This window comes from Trachypithecus francoisi, unplaced genomic scaffold (genome assembly GCF_009764315.1).
Source record: "Trachypithecus francoisi isolate TF-2019V2 unplaced genomic scaffold, Tfra_2.0 Lachesis_group2, whole genome shotgun sequence".
Taxonomy (NCBI): Eukaryota; Metazoa; Chordata; class Mammalia; order Primates; family Cercopithecidae; genus Trachypithecus; species Trachypithecus francoisi.
In genome coordinates, this window is record NW_022681465.1 from 86644419 (window position 1) to 86661959 (window position 17541).

The window sequence follows — 17541 nt, forward strand, 5'->3', positions numbered from 1 at the left end:
ATTATCATAGTGCAGAAGTTGTGGTGAGATCTTAGTAGTTGTTAGATCTTCAGAATTATAGTTTTATTACAGAATATTAAAGACTAAAAGACAGTAAAAATTGGAACCACATTATAGAAATGCTAGCATAATAAGCAATAAAATAATCTCTTCTCAATCTATCTTTTATGTTATTTAGAGTGATTTGAAGATACAAATTAATTTTCTGACACTGAAAATTTTAGTTTCTTAACATTATTAGAAACATTCTGTGACACACTTGACAGTGCTTGTACTATTAAATTAGAATTTATAAATACAAAATGTATAAACACAAAGTTATTTCTGTGTTTTCTCATCCAGTGGAACATGTTGAATCCAGAGAGACAGTTTTCGTTTCATAAAATAAATATGTATTATACAGTTTGTGTCAGTCATAATGCTAAATGCTGAGAAAATAGTTCCTGTACAGATGGAACTATTTATGGGCCAGTTTCTTAAGAATGAATGAACATCTTCTGGTTTTTTTTTTTAGCCTAACTCTGGTGAACTGGATCCTTTGTATGTAGTTGAAGTACTTCTTCGCTGTAGCAAAGAGAGCTTGAAAAATTCAGCTACAGAAGCTGCAAAACCAGCTAAACCTGATGAGAAAGGAGAGATGCAGGTTTGTGCATAACTTTCTGTCTTCAGATTTCAGATATTCTGTAACTTACTTATAATCACCAAAGTTCTCCAATGGGATGGTAATGAACATACTATCATGATCTCTAAATCAGAATTTTTCAAGATATTTTAAGGTATATTTAAGGTAAAGCTTTCTAACTTATCAGTAGGATAATTAATGAGATTTGTTTTATTTTTCTTTTATCAAGTTACAACAAGATAAATCGTGACAAAGTGAAAGAAAAAGTATTCAGTCATTGAAATTTTACATGAAGCTGGATTTTACCAGGGCTGTAAAGATTTTTCGTTATCTTTGCTTGTGACTGAGTGATTTTACAGTTTGAATCCATTCATGCTGTTTATTTCCCATTCCCATGGAAATATAGGCAGTCCTGATTTAGGATTTTTTGACTTTACAACAGTGCAAAAGCGATAATCATTAGGTATTATAGAACATTAATACATTAATGAGATGTTTGACATTTATTACAAAATAGGCTTTGTGTTAGATGATTTTGCCCAAATGTAAGCCAGTGTAAGTGTTCTTAGCACATTTAAGGTAAACTGCACCAAGTTATGTTTGGTAGATTAGGTGTTCATGTGTGAAATACGTTTTTGACCTAATAATATTTTCAACTTACAACTAATTTATCAGAACATAACCCAATTTTAAGGAGGAGGCTCTGTAATGACTGAAGCATTATTTTAACAATGAAAAATTTCTACCTAAGTTTCCTTAGTTAAAATCATTTAATTTACATGTGCTTTTATTAAATGTAAAATGTGGCGTATTGGATAGGTCTTTTACAAAAAGTCATTGCAATGAAATTTGTTATTATGAGATTGGTTTGTAGAAAGTAAAATCTGCCACTGTAGTATCATAAACTTCTTCTTTGGATTGATAAATTATGGGTTTTGGAGTTAGCAGTATTTTTAAAAAGACAATTCACTGTAACATTTTAAAATGATGATTTAAATGTTTATTTATAATTCTGAATATTACCTAAACTTTGGCCTCCTTTTCTTAGTCTTCTAATTTGTTCACCTCTAGAATTCCACCACCAAGTGAAACTTGTGTGATTTTTATTTTTTTATAACATTTATTTTACTGACTGACTGCCTAACTATAAATGAGGCTAAAACTCCCACAGTTCGGCATATACTCATTGTCCCCAAAGGGCCTTTAGGAGTTATTGCAAGTTGGAATAGCAAATGTGTGCCACACATCTCAACATTCTCCCTTTCTCATGGCGGACATTGATAGTAAGTCACAGCACTCTCACACTGAAAGCTCAGATTCTTCCAAGAAAATTATATAGGCAGTCCTGAAACCAAGGCAAAGTGAGGACCTTTCCTCTGCTCCTGTAGCATTTTTTATTATGTTTATTTCAGTCTACGCTGCTAAGGAAATTGGCAAGGGGTGGGGGATTGTTAACATGAATTCTACATGTAGTCTGTGACTTTAAGGGGATGCAGCTTAATAAGGAAGCATTTCGTGCTTCAAAACTGCTCAGGGTTGGGTAATTAGTAAAGCTTTATAAAGGAAGTAGTGAGATTTTAACAAACTTGTAGGAACATGAGTACCTTTACAGACAAGAATTATATTCCTAGCAAAGGAAGCCACATGCATAGAGCATGAAACACCCTCTTTAGAAAGAACTTCATGGTTTTCTGTTCCTTGTGGTTAATGACAAAGGCATGACACAACGTACAGAGAGAAGGACTATAGGTTAAGAAACAATATTATATATATTATATAAGTATATGTTTTATAAATATATAATATTGTTTGCCTTGTAGATTGTCTTGAATAGAAATCCTAGACAGAGAAATAGTTCTGTGGGCAGTTTATAAGGAAACATTAGCTCTCAACTTCATTGATTGTGTAGCATTATTCAGGGTAGGTTAAAAGCAGGCTTCCATTGCATGAGATAAGTAGGATTTCCATAATCATCCTTGCCCTCTCTGACTTTGAATGGTTGTGATGCCAAATTTAGCTTTTTATCAGCGTTTATAGAAGACTACTTAATTTCTTTTTTTTCTTTTTTCTTTTTTTTTTGGGGGGGGGATGGAGTCTCGCTCTGTCGCCAGGCTGGAGTGCAGTGGCGTGATCTTGGCTCACTACCACTTCCACCTCTCGGGTTCAAGTGATTCTGCTGCCTCAACCTCCTGAGTAGCTGGGACTATAGGCGTTCGCCACCATGCATGGCTAATTTTTGTATTTTTACCAGAGACCAGGTGTCACCATGTTGGCCAGGATGGTCTCGATCTCCTGGCCTCATGATACGTCTGCCTCAGCCTCCCAAAGTGCTGGGATTACAGGCATGAGCCACCGCACCCAGCCTTGAAGACTACTTTCTAAAGTGACTTTTCCTTGTACCAAAAATATTCTTGAAGTAACTTTTCTAAAAAAAGGCTTAGAGAGTGTGTGTGTGTGTGTGTGTGTGTGTGTCTGTGTGTAGAGAGCAAGAGCACTCCAGTTCTGAATTACATTGATTAACAGAGGTGAACAGTTTAATGTGTTCTAAAGATCTCTTGCAGTTTTGACACTGTTGCTTTGTCAGCTCCCATGTGTCTGACCATTTCCGCTTATCACAGCCATGTCATGGTAGTTAAATGAGACGCAGTGTCAGGGAGTGAAGATAAGGGAGTTCTGTTTTGTTTTTCTAGACAAGGAGCTCGGTGGAATCATTCCCCATTAGGTAAAAACATCTATAAAAGGACATGGAATAGAAGATTACAGATTAGAACTATATACTTATAAAAATTAGAGGATTAAGATACCAGTACTTGTCATGGAGTAATATTTGCAGTTTTGGCAGGTTTCAAGCATGCAGTGAAGATGTACTATGGAAATCACATTTTTTGAGGGAGTTATCTTTGAACGTATTTTAAATTGCTGATTTAAACTCTTTGTCTATTAGGTCAAATTTCTTGGCTTCTCAGGATATTTTCTGTTAATTTTTCCCTGTGTATAGGTCATACTTGATTCATTTCTTTACATGTCTCATAATTTTTCATTGAAAATTGGACATTTTAAATAATGTAGTGAGATGGATTAGGGATCCTTTAGAGTGCACCTAGCTTAGACCTAGAAAATAAATAAACAAGGCTGGGTGTGGTAGCTCATGCTTATAATCCCAGCACTTTGGGAGACTGAGGTGGGAAGATCTTGAGCCCAGGAGTTCAAGACCAGCCTGGGCAACATAGTGAAACCCTGTCTATACAAAAAATAATAATAATAGTAATAATAGTTAGCCAGGCATGGTGGCATGTGTGCCTAGTCCCTGCTGTTTTGGAGGCTGAAGTGGGAGGATCGTTTGAGCCCAGGAGGTTAGGGCTACAGTGAGCCGTGACCATGCCACTGCACTCCAGCCTGAGCAACAGAGCAAGAACCTCTCTCCAAAAATCAATCTCTTTGTCTAAAAAAACAGTAGTACAGTTGAGCTTGTTCTATTCCCTATAAAAACTAAAAATAACATCTTCACATATGTCCCTAAATTATTTTTCAAAAACTGAGACGTACACCAAACAGATATACTGGCACATAAGCCTCAAATAAGGAGGAACAGAGGACTACAACTCTGATTGCTGTTCTTTTTCCTAAATTTCTTCCCGAGGGGCCTAAAAGAGATCATGCCCGCAAGCCAGAGTGAACATTTTTTCTACTGATCCCAAATTTTTAGACAAAACTTCTCCTTAACCAATTGCAAATCAAAAAATCTTTAAATCCACCTATAACCTGTGGGCCCCTGATTTGAGATGTCCTGCCTTTTTAAATCAAACCAGTGTATAACCTCCGTATATTAATTTATGATTGCTATAACCTCTGCCTTCCTGCCCTTAGAAACCCTTACCTGTAAGCCATCTGGAAGGTCAGAACTTGAATATTAACTATCTAATCCTCCTTGCTTGGCACCCTACAAATAAACACCTTCCTTTCTCCCACTACAAACCTCAATATCGGTATCTGGTCTTACTGCAGCAGGCAAGCAGAGCCCCGTTTGGTTCTCTAACAGTAGCAACTCTGTAAATCAGTTTTCCTGCTCCCCCAGAGTTTATTCTTGTTATTTGTTGTCATTGGTTTGTTTTGTGATTTCTGAATTCTTTTAAGTCTGTATTTTTAAATTGTGTGTGGCCACAAAGATCTCTGCTTGGTTAGTTTAATGGTCAGCTCATAATTGTGCAGAGACTTCCTTAAATGCCTGCAATCATTAAGTTCTTCTGTCTGGCCAGGTGTGGTGGCTCATGCCTGTGGGGGGCTGAGGTGGGTAGATGACTTGAGGTCAGGAGTTCGAGACCAGCCTGGTCAACATGGTCAAAACCCATCTGTACTAAAAATGTAAAAATTAGCCAGCATGATGGTGTGCGCCTGTAGCTTCAGCTATTCGAGAGGCTGAGGCAGGAGACTTACGTGAACCCAGGAGGTGGAGGTTGCAGTGAGCCAAGATTGTGCCACTTCACTCCAGCCTGGGTGACAGAGCAAGGCTCTGTCTAAAAAATAAAAAAAGTTCCCCAGTCTTTACTTAGAGGCTTTGTATACATATTGCAGCAAGCCATCAACCCTCAGCTACACAGTTAACAACATTACCTTAGCCGCTTCCTGGATGTACAATTTCATGGTCAGACAGAAGTGAGAGCTTAGAGTCTTTTCAGGGCTTTCCTGAGCATGCACACAGCCCTGATCTTGGCCTTCTAGATTTCCAGAAATGTGTGGGAGCTTTTCTAATTCCCCATGAATGTCTTACTCCCCAGCTTTTCCTTTTAAGCTTTCTGTTTAACCTGTTGTTTGTCCCAGCTGTCATTCACAATCTCAGGCAGCCATGGTGTTAAACAGTTGTTTATTACTATTTTTGACAAACACATCCAGGAAAAAGGTTTGCACTGGTAAGCTCTCAGTCAGGTCAAAAAAAAAAAAACAGCCTTGTGAATGGAGTGTTCCAGGGAACCACCAGACAAGAATAATGACAATTCTATGGGAATAGGCCTTTGAAGAAGCTCCAACCCTATTCTCTCCCCTCCAGTGGCTGCAATACTGGTTTTCAGTGGGATTTGCTCTTTGGTTTTCAGGCTGTTAGAAAGCTGAGGAGTGGGAGATGGAGTAGGATAAGTTAAATTTGCCACAAAGCTTACTATTCTTATCAAAAGTCAGCATTTTTCTTGAATATATGCTCACTGAATTCCTGCAAGCCTTTGGTTAATTTCCAGAAATCTGAAGAAGTTGATTTTGACAAGTTTTCTCAGTGTTGGCATTGCTTTTATGGAGAAGAGGATTTTTGGAGGTCCTTACTCCATCATTTTCACTGACATAAATCCAGTTTTTTAATAGCGAATTAATCAGTAGCACATTGGTTAAAATAACTGTGTCTGCCATGACTTGATTAAAATTCAGTTGGTTCAAAAAACAACTTGCTTGTTTGAATGAAAAATTCAAAAACCATGTTTCAGCTGATGGTCTTGATTTGAAGAAATTATATAGCTGGAAATGTATTTAGAATGTATTGACTTAAAACTTACTTCTTATATTATCTACCACATTTGCTTATTTAGGGGAAAATTTAAAAGATTTAAAAGGTCTAAGGATAAAAATACTTCCTGTTATTGGTATTCTAGCAAGTGTCCACTGATTGCTCACATGGTTATTTGGACTTATAAAGACCAATGCTGCATCATGTTGAACCTGAATTGAGTTATATCATGAAGGTAATTGGGTTTAGAAAAATGAATAAACTGCCATATGCAAATATTATGATTTTTAAAAATCTGAAATTTGATGTTTATAATTTCATGACAACTATTCATTCAATTTTTAAACATTTAACTTCTTGTTTATAAAATGTCATGTTTCTAGTTAGGGAACTCTTAGGATTTCCCTTTTCTGTGCTTTAGGAGACATTTATAAATGGCCTTTGTAATCTGTTTCCTGTCATTAAAGTGTTAGTTGACCATTTCTTGGATGGAGTTTATTATGGAAAGCAGCCTTTGAAACCGGACAGTTTTGTCTTCCTTCTGAATCTCGTTTTCACAAAATAGTTTTACTCGGTTTTGAAGGAAATTCACAGATACCTGTGCATATTGAATTCAGCTACAGGTATATAAAAATACTCTTTCTAAAGCCAAGTGAATTATTTTTAATTTTCTACCTTTTTAGATGTACCTTAGTACATACAAATTGTGCGTCTTTAACTCTGGATGCCGGCTATGTGGTATTGATAATTTTTCATGTCCTGAGTCTTCTCTGTCCAAACAGTGTATCAACTGCTGGTTCACAAATTGGTGGCCCAAAACCCAATGCAGCGTACAGAATGTTGTTTCTAAAATGAATTAGACCAGCAGTCCCCAGTCTTTTTAGCACAAGAAACTGATTTCATGGAAGGTAGTTTTTCCATGGATCAATGTGGAGCAGGGGTGGTTTGGGGATTAAACTGTCCCACTTCAGATCATCAGACCTTAGATTCTCATAAGGACTAAGCAACCTAGATCCCTTGCATGCGCTGTGTTTGCGCTTTTATGAGAATCTAATGTTGCTGCTGATCTGACAGGAGGCGGGAGCTCAGGCAGTAATGCTTGCTCCCCCACCACTCTTGCTGCATGGCCTGGTTCCTAACAGGCCACAGACTGGTACCATTCTGGGACTTGGGGACCCCTGAATTAGAGAGTTTGGAAGTAAAAATAAAAATGATAGTAAAGGACTGGGCATGGTGGCTCACACCTGTAATCCCAGCACTTTGGGAGGCAGAGGCAGGCAGATCACCTGAGGTGAGGAGTTTAAGACCAGCCTAACATGGTGTAACCCCATCTCTCCTAAAAATACAAAAATTAGCCAGGCATGGTGGCAGGTGCCTGTAGTCTCAGCTACTTGGGAGGCTGAGGCAGTTGAATCACTTGAACCGGAGGTGAAGGTTACAGTGAGCCGAGATCGCACCGCTGCACTCCAGCCTGGGTGACAGAGCGAGACTCCATCTCAGAAAAAAAAAGATAGTAAAGGATTATAACCATATGAAAATAAAATAATCCATGAATCCAGAAAGAGAGATATAAAATATAGAAGAATTTTATATATCTCTTTCTGGATATATAATGGTGGCTCACGCCTTTAATCCCAGCACTGTGGAAGGCCAAGGTGGGCGGATCACTTGGGGTCAGGATTTCGAGACCAGCCTGATCAACATGGCGAAACCCCATCTCTACTAAAAATACAAAATTAGTTGGGCATGGTGGCACATGCCTATAATCCTAGCTACTCAGGAGGCTGAGGCAGGAGAATTGCTTGAACCCGGGAGGTAGAGATTGCAGTGAGCCGAGATCATGCCATTGCACTCCAGCCTGGGCAACAGAGTGAGACTTCATCTCAAAGAATAAATAAAATAAAAGTTAGAAAAGTCACCATTAGGCAACTACCACAAATAATAATTGACTATGGCAAGAATCATCCATGGATGCTGAAACTAGTTAACTGAAAGTTTAATGAAGAAATGATATTTCCAAAGTCTCTAAAGGCTCGCCCTACAAATTTCTTAATTGTAGAGAGTAAAATAGTAAATAATACTATAATAAAGAATCCTGCAGATAGCACCTTAATCAAATGATCAAAGTGATCAGCATTATCTCTCATAATGTTGACTAGTGGACTGAGTAGAAAAGAACATGACTTCTACCAAAAATGCAGAATCTGAATCTTACGATTCCTCATGACTAGAGAAACCCAAACTGAGAGTCATTCTATAAAATAACCTTTATTATTTAAAAAAAAATCAAAGTCTTGAGAGACACAGAAAAACTGGGGAACTGTTCTAGATTAAAGAAGAAAGAAATGTGACATCAGTGTATGATCCTAGTTTGGTTCCATGGAGTGGTGGTGGGGAAGGTAGAGTGGTATAAAAGACATTGTGAAAGAGGATGAAATCTTAATATGGACTATAGATTAGATGATATCATTGTCTCGACATTAGATTTCCCTCTTTTAACACTTGTACTTTATTTGTGTAGAAAGAGAACGATGAAGCAAATAGGCAAAATATAACCAATTAGTGAATGAAATAAGGGTATGTGGGATTTATTTCATTCTTACAAGTTTTCTGTAAATTTGGAAATCTGTGAAAATGTCAGTACCATAAAAAAGCAAGAAAGGTGGGGTATATTTTTAGATTAAAGAAGACTAAGGAGACATGACCAGTAAATCCAGTTTATGATCTTTGGCTGGATCCAAAAGTATAATGGTAATAGTAATGTATGAAGGTCATTAGTGGGTCCGTGGGGAAATCTGCATAGGGATTGTATATGATATTTCCTTAGATCTTACAATATTGTAGCTTTGCAGGAGAATATGCTTGTTCTTAACATATACATGTATTTGCTAGTCAAGTGAAGTGATTGTTGTCTGCAAGTTAGTTTCAAATGATTAAAAAGGAGGAAAAGGCAGGAAGAAAGAAAAAACACCCCACCCCAAAAACTTAACTAGAGAGAGAAAAACTGCTGTTAATGATTTGACAAACTAAACCTTTTTTGGCAAGTTTGGCAAATTATCGAACCTTTCTACCTTTACTAGAAAATCTAGAAAGGTTAGATAATTTGTGTAAGGTCACACAATTAGCTGAAGACTGAATTCACATGTTCAACCGCTGTACCATTTTTGTTCATTAAAGCACTATGAATATATTTGTTATCAGCAAGCCAGTGGAAATTGTGTTTTCATCAGTGATCAGTGTAAAAGTAGCTGTAGGAGACAGATTTGGACCTGTGGAAACATTAACTTTGCCTCAGTTTATGGAGACTCTCTGGATTCAATATCAGTTGAAAGGAAGCAAAATTTGATGTTGATAATTTGCCATTTCGACACGAGAAAGCATGGAAGAAGGTTTGCAGATAGGTGTTCTTCAAGATTATGTCTAATGGAATATGCTGCTTTCTCTCTTTGAAATACTTCTTCATTCCTGCCCATCCAGAACTTACATGAATCTTTCTTGACCTCCTAAACCTATTAAACAAGAATCTTTCATTTTTAGTACTATAGTACCTTTATGTATTAATATTTTTGAACTGCCAAATATCTGAGACCATAAAAATGAATAAAGTGTGGATTCTGTATTGAGGGGAGCTCTTATTTTTATGTACCATTGATTTACCTGTTATTTAGAGGTTTGAACTAGTTTTTACTTTTTAAATAGTCTCTATTACGATAAAAGCTTCAAGATGAGAGAATGCTTCCCGGTAATTATTATGTACTTATTAAACTGTTACATACTGTAAATGCAACTTCCTCTGTAAGGATCCAAGTTTAGGAAATAGTAGAATATGAACACGTGCAAGTTTAACTGTAATACTGTATAACTTTTTGGTCATAGGTTGTCCCAGTTTTGGTGCATCTCCTGTCTGCCATCAGCAGTGTTAGGCTTTACATTCCTAAAGACCTTCGACCAGTGGACAATAGACAGAGTGTTTTAAAATCAATACAGGTATGTGTTAATTTTATAAATTAAATATAAATTTTATGTAAATACAGATAGTGTTTATAAAGAGGCAACTGAAATGCTTTTAAATATATTGCTTTCTTTCAGAATACCTATAAATACTGCCAATAGTGGCAGTTATTTTTCATAAAAATAATGGCAGCAGATTTTCATGTGGATTTGTCCTCTCTTTGAATCTACCAACAAAGTGAGTTAGTAAAGGAGGACTCAGAAGGAAAACCATTTTGCTTTATTCAGTATGAGTGAAAACTATAGACTGTATTACAAGTTTTATGTATAAAATCATGTACTGACAGGACTTTTAACCATTTTTTAATATAGTTAATAAATACATGAAATTGTTTAATTTTCAATAGGGAAAATTAAGATTTTGTAGTAAATTTAATTTTCTAGTAGAAACAAGGTGCAGTGGCTCATGCCTGTAATCCCAACTCTTTGGAATGCCACAGCACAAGGATCACCAGAGGCCAGGAATTTGAAACCAGCCTGGGCAACATAGTGGGGCCCCCATCTCTACAAAAAATTTAAAAAATAATTTAAAAAGAAGTTAGTAGGACTCAGTGGTATGCACCTATAATCCCAGCTACTCAGGAGGCCAAGGCAGGAGGTTCACTTAATTCCAGGAGTTCCAGGCTACAGTAAGCTGTGATCACATCACTGCACTCTAGCATGTGCAACAGAGGGAGACCTTGTCTCTTTTAAGAAAAAAAAGCCGGGCGCGGTGGCTCAAGCCTGTAATCCCAGCACTTTGGGAGGCCGAGGCGGGCGGATCACAAGGTCAGGAGATCGAGACCATCCTGGCTAACACGGTGAAACCCCGTCTCTACTAAAAAGTAAAAAAAAAAAACTAGCTGGGCGAGGTGGCGGGTGCCTGTAGTCCCAGCTACTCAGGAGGCTGAGGCAGGAGAATGGCGTGAACCCGGGAGGCGGAGCTTGCAGTGAGCTGAGATCCGGCCACTGCACTCCAGCTTGGGCGACAGAGCGAGACTCCGTCTCAAAAAAAAAAAAAAAAAAAAAGGAAGTGATTTTAACAAAGTTATTTAGTTAATAGTTTGAAGAGCATTTACTGTGCAGTGAAGGCTCTGTACTAAAATCTGAGAAAGCAAAGATAGTAGGATTCTTTCAGTGTAGAGTAGGAATTTTTTTTTTTTTTTTTTTTTTTTGAGACGGAGTCTTGCTCTGTTGCCCGGGCTAGAGTGCAGTGGCCGGATCTCAGCTCACTGCAAGCTCCGCCTCCCGGGTTTACGCCATTCTCTCACCTCAGCCTCCCGAGTAGCTGGGACTACAGGCGCTCGCCACCTCGCCCAGCTAGTTTTTTTGTATTTTTAGTAGAGACGGGGTTTCACCGTGTTAGCCAGGATGGTCTCGATCTCCTGACCTCGTGATCCACCCATCTGGGCCTCCCAAAGTGCTGGGATTACAGGCTTGAGCCACCACGCCCGGCCGTTAGAGTAGGAATTTTTAAGCTGTGTTCTGATGGTGGGCTTCATGAAATGAATGATTCTCTGACAGTTTTACAAAATTTTTATGTAGATGTGGATATCTTTTCCAAAACAATCACTTCTAGAAAGTTTTTATCACTGTTGGTCTCATAGTAAATAAATATATCTTATAAGTTCATTGAAACGTAAAGTCCCACTGAAATTTTTTCTTATATTTTCAGAATAGCACAGTTTTGAGCAGAAATACACATTAATCATTATTAACTTAGCATTAAGTAATGCCATTATTTTGAAAAAAATAATTGTTTTATACTTCTGGGTTAGGTCAGTTCTCATTTTGCTAAAGTTAAAATTGAAATTAATTTTTCTTTGTCTGTTGGCAAATTTCAGGCTTGTCTATATTTGTCTTAAACATCCCTGTGCTGTATCGTGTTGATATATTTCAGCTTTCACGTTAATTTCACGATAACCTGAGTCTCAGTTTTGCATCATGATTTAAACAAAGTTAGACTGTTTTTTTTCTTGGTCCTTCATAGTCCTTTACATCAGTCACCACATGGTGAGAAGCCACAGGAAGAAGAATTGGGGAAATTAGCCTGCCAACAGAACCCTTCACATAATGTATAAAGATTTCCCTTTAGCTACATTAATTATACTTTTTAAACTTCAGAACTACAATTTTAGTGTTTTCTCTGTTCTAGAACCTCACACCTGTGACTCAGTTTCTTTATATATAAAAATTGGCCAGGCTCATGTGTAGGATTTTTGCGCTGACACTAACCCCCTTTGATTAGGGCAGACATATATTAACCCCCTTTGATTAGGGCAGACATATATCCTGAAACTGCACCATATGCACTTACCGGAGATACCAGTCTTTTGAAAGAGCTAGCATTATCTGCTCATTTAGGACAATAATCTGCAAATGTCTTTGAACCCTTTACATTTGTTTTTTTACTGTTAATGTGTTTCTCCTCCCCAATTCCCAGTTCCTAACTAGCCAAATCCTATCTTATCTTTTTTTTTTTTTTTTTTTTTTTTTTTTTGAGACGGAGTCTCGCTCTGTCGCCCAGGCTGGAGTGCAGTGGCCGGATCTCAGCTCACTGCAAGCTCCGCCTCCTGAGTTTACGCCATTCTCCTGCCTCAGCCTCCCGAGTAGCTGGGACTACAGGCACCTGCCACCTCGCCCAGCTAGTTTTTTTTGTATTTTTTAGTAGAGACGGGGTTTCACTGTGTTAGCCAGGATGGTCTCGATCTCCTGACCTAGTGATCCGCCCGTCTCAGCCTCCCAAAGTGCTGGGATTACAGGCTTGAGCCACTGCGCCCGGCCATCCTATCTTATCTTTAAGGCTTATCCAAGACCCTGAAAGTTTCTCAGTAGGATGCCAGCCTACAGTGAGCTGTTTCTTCTGTGTATGAGTATGTTTATTGCATTTAACCATTAACCATGTTTTTTTTTAAGCTAAAGATCTCAGGAGCTTTTAAAAAGTCTGTACTTTCCAAATCAATAGTACCCTCCCTAGGCATCAACACCAAGGAAATAATCCGAAAGCAATTTAAACATAGATGTTTAATACACGATTACTTGTGATGGCAAGAAGTTACAACCATGTTATACAGTAACGAATTTATCAGTAAGTTGTGCCACGTTCAGGACTATGGTCAAATTATGACTTGTAGTTTTATTAGTAAATCATAATACATCTGTGAATCATAGGATAGCACTGAAAAGGAGTTTTCAAAAACAAATGCAGGGGGAAAATGCCCTACAATTTAAATTGGCAAAAGACAAAATTATATATGTAGTATACCTTTTATGTCCATGTGCAGAGAAAAAAAAGGAAACACTGATTTGGTTTGGTCTTACTAATTTTGACTATAAGATGAAAGTGAATTTTATATATTTTTTTCAGGAAGTTCAGAAACGTTTTCCTGACGGCATCCCCTTATTAGACCCTATTGATGATATGGGCATTCAAGATCAAGGGCTGAAAAAAGTCATTCAGAAAGTAGAAGCTTTTGAGCATCGAATGTATTCTCATCCACTTCACAATGATCCAAATTTGGAAACTGTGTATACGCTTTGTGAAAAAAAAGCACAGGTATGGCAGAAACTTGGTTTTTATAGTAGAATTTTGTATGTTTCACTGAATAAATATGTGCTTGTCTTTTTCTTGTCTTGTTGGTTCCTGGCTAAAACAGGAAAATGTTAGCTATCTTTTAAATAAACTGTCAGCTCTGAACCTGTCAGCTCTCATCAGCAAGACAAGATAAAGTTCATTTTGCTGTAGTTTGATATTTCACGTAGGATGTTCTGTTTTTTCTTACTTTTTAAAATTGAGATATAATTTACACAGCATAGCACTCACCCTTTTAAAATATCCAGCTCACTGGTGTTTAGTGTATTCACACATACTTGCAACCATCACCACTATGTAACTTCAGAACATTCTTCTCACCCTCTGAAGGAACTTTATACCCATTAGCAGCCACTCTCTGTTTATCCCATCCTCCAGCCCTTGGCAATCACAAATCTACTTTCTATCTGTATGGTTTTGCCTATTCTGGATATTTCTTATAAATAGAATCATGTAATATATGATGTTTGTGTCTGCTGTCTTTCACTTAGCATGTCTGCAAGGTTTATGCCTGTTGTAGCATAAATCAGTACTTCATTCCTTTTATGGCCAAATTTTATACGTGTGTATGACAGAGTCCTGCTGTGTCACCCAGGCTTCAGTCCAGTGGCGTGATTGTGGCTCACTACAACCTCTGCCTCCCGGGTTCAAGCGATTCTCCTGCCTCAGCCTCCCTAGTAGCTAGAATTACAGACACACACCACCATGCCCGCTAATTTTTGTATTTTTATTAGAAACAGGGTTTCGCCATGTTGGCCAGGCTGGTCTTGAACTCCTGACCTCAGGTTACCCATCCACCTCAGCCTCCCAAAGTGCTGGGATTACAGGCGTGAGCCACCACACCTGGCCTAACTAAATTGTATTTTGTTGTGTGGATTTGCCATATTTTGTTTACCCGTTCATCAGTTGATGGACAGGACATTTTTTTTTTCTAACTTTTTGGCTATGATGAATAATGCTGCTATGAACATTTGTATACAAGTTTTTGTATGGATGTTTTGAGTATCTTGAGTGGAAATAGGTAGGATTGCTAGATCATATGGTAACTCTATATTTACCTTTATGAGAAACTACCAGACTGTTTCCAAAGTGGCTACACCACTTTATATTCTCACTAGCAATTTACGAGATTTCTGCATTCTCTACATCTTCGCCAGCACGAGTTATTGTCTATTGTTTTTGCTATAGCCATCTTAATAGCGTCAAATGGTAGTAGTTAAGCTTTTTAGGATAATTAGCTTTAATGTCTAACCAGTAAAAGCATTATTATAAGCATTCTGTATAGCGAATTTAGAAAAAGCTTTTTGACGTGAACACAATCCTTTCCACCACCTACTTTTTTTCAACTGGAATGTATTACACTATATAAATCTCCCTTCCTCCATGAAACTTAAAACTCCTTGTTGTTGTACTTTTTCAACTTTTATCACATACCACTTTTATCAATACATTTGTCTTTGTGTCTCATAAACTAGATTTTAAGCTCCTTAGAGTCAGATGTTTCATTTTATTTACATTTTCTCATAATGGTCTATTTTTATAAAGTAAATGCCCAGTGTTTGTTGGATAAATACATGAGTAGAAACTCCTTTAATAGAGTAATGTGTTCAGTTCATAGTTTTAAAGCCATCCCCCTTTCTAGCTTTTTGTGAACTTACGTTATATGGTGCTGTAGCAGATAGACAATATTGGCTGCATGCTCAGTGAACACATCCATGCTGTGACCCACCTTGAAGTGCTGCTAGGCAGGAAGCTTGCCAGGTGCTTCTCAAGATGAGGAAACTGGGACACAACAAGCTTTCATTACTTACACAGATATCCAGTTGTGATTCTCACCTGTTCGTCTCTTACCAGGACCATTGCAGCAGCTCCCTCCCTGCTGTCAGTCCCTCCATGGCCACCAGGGTCAGCATTATGTTTCCACAACACAAGAACAGGTAGACTTGAGCGTGGTTGAATGATGACTGGAAAGCATCCTTGGAGGTGGTTTGAAGGCATTATCTGAGCTGCTCAAATATACTGAAAAAGACGTTGTCTGACTGAAGGGACTGGCTAAATAAAGTTGTTATGGAGACTCTGCAATAACATGTAAGAAGGCTCATGTATGAGCATTACATGAAAAAAGGATCTGAAATTGAAGTGGACTACGATTACTATTTAGCAGAAATATAAAATACACCAGAAAAGACTGAAAGGAAGACTTTAAGTGGTTGTGTTACAGCAATAAGAGTATAGTGGTCTTTTTTTTTCTTTTCCTGCCCCCTCCCCACCATTGTCTATAATGTGCGTGTGTATATATAGAGAGAGAGAGCTTATATACATATAAGTACATTATATACATATAAGCCATGGTTGCACCACTGTACTCCAGCCTGGGTGACAGAGTGAGACCCCATCTCTTTAAAAAAAAAAAAAAGTGTACAGTGTATAGTCCAGGTTTTTTCCCATGCTTATATACATATAAGCACATTGTGTGTGTGTGTGTGTATACATATATATATAATTTCTTTTTTAATGGAAGAAAAATACAGCCTGGGCACAGTGGCTTACACCTGTAATCCCAACACTTTGGGAGACGAAGGCGGGAAGATCACTTGAAGCCCAGAAGTTTGAGACCAGCCTGGGCAAGATGACGAGACCCCCATCACTGCAAAAAAATGTTAAAAATTAGCCAGGCATGGTAGCATGCACCTGTCATCCCAGGTACTCAGGAGGCTGAGGTAGGAAGGTCACTTAAGCTAAGGAGATTGAGGCTACAGTGAGCCATGGTTGCACTACTGTACTCCAGCCTGGGTGACAGAGTTAGACCCCCTCTCTTTAAAAAAATAAAAATAAAAAGTGTACATGTACAGTCCAGACAGTTTTCTTCCCAATATTTTTGATCCATGGTTGGTTGAATCCATGGATGTGGAACCCACAGATAGGGCCAACTGTGTGTCTGTGTTGTTTTATAAATGTGTTGGAAAAGATCGTGTACGGCATTGTCCGGTGTCAGCCAAATTTAAATTTTTTAGTGGCCACATTTAAAAAAAGAAGAAACCAGTGGCATTAACTTTAGTAATATTTATATTTAATCCATTATATCTAAAATATTTTAACATTTTTATATTCAAAATACAAACATTACTCAAGAAAAAAAATCTTAAATGTTGGACTCTAGTCTACCTTGTAAGCTTTATAAGCCTCACAGTTATTAGCACGATGCTTTGCTCTGCTCACATGGGCATCCTCAGTCACTTCAGTCAAACCCTAAAAAACAATGGTTTGTTCGTTTTATTCTGATAGGCCTGATAAGTCATGCTAGGTAGCGTAGCATTCATTATCTAGCTTCGAAAGCATTGCTTCCTACGACATGGCATTGTGACTACACATCTGTTCATAGAAATATAAATAATCACTAAGAGCTTGCATCTAGGGTCTGATAGCCTGGGCTTGAACCCCATCTTTATCACTCAGTAGCTCTGTCACAGCAATAGAAATAATTGAAAATAGCTTGGATTCTGGGTTCTGCTAGCCTGCGTTTGAACTCCATCTTTATCACTCAGTAGCTCTGTATTCTTGACCAATTTACTTAGTAATCTCTCTGTGCCTCAGTTTTCTCGTCTGTAAAATGCAGATTTAATATTACTTCCCTACCTTTTAGGATTGCTGTAAGAATGAAATAATGTAAAGCACTAGAAATAGAGGACATAGGTAATCTCTGAATAAACATCAGTTGCTGATCACCTTCATAGTTTTTCCTCCTTAGTAGAAGTTTAATAAAGTCTAAAAAATTCTGTTATCTTTGGATTTCAACTTATCAAAACTTTTCTGTCAGTGTTTTTCTGAACAACCACTTCAGGATACCAT

The 17541-nt window shown here is 37.8% G+C and overlaps 1 protein-coding gene across 1 annotated transcript in view; it reads left to right on the forward strand.

Annotated features, from left to right (window-relative positions):
• MTREX (Mtr4 exosome RNA helicase) overlaps positions 1 to 17541 on the forward strand; it is a 131610-nt gene that overhangs the window by 82173 nt on the left and 31896 nt on the right. The window contains exons 19-21 of the mRNA XM_033179573.1: positions 515 to 643; positions 9987 to 10097; positions 13468 to 13656. Of these exons, the coding sequence (XP_033035464.1) occupies positions 515 to 643; positions 9987 to 10097; positions 13468 to 13656 (429 nt within the window). The remainder of the gene's footprint in view (positions 1 to 514; positions 644 to 9986; positions 10098 to 13467; positions 13657 to 17541) is intronic.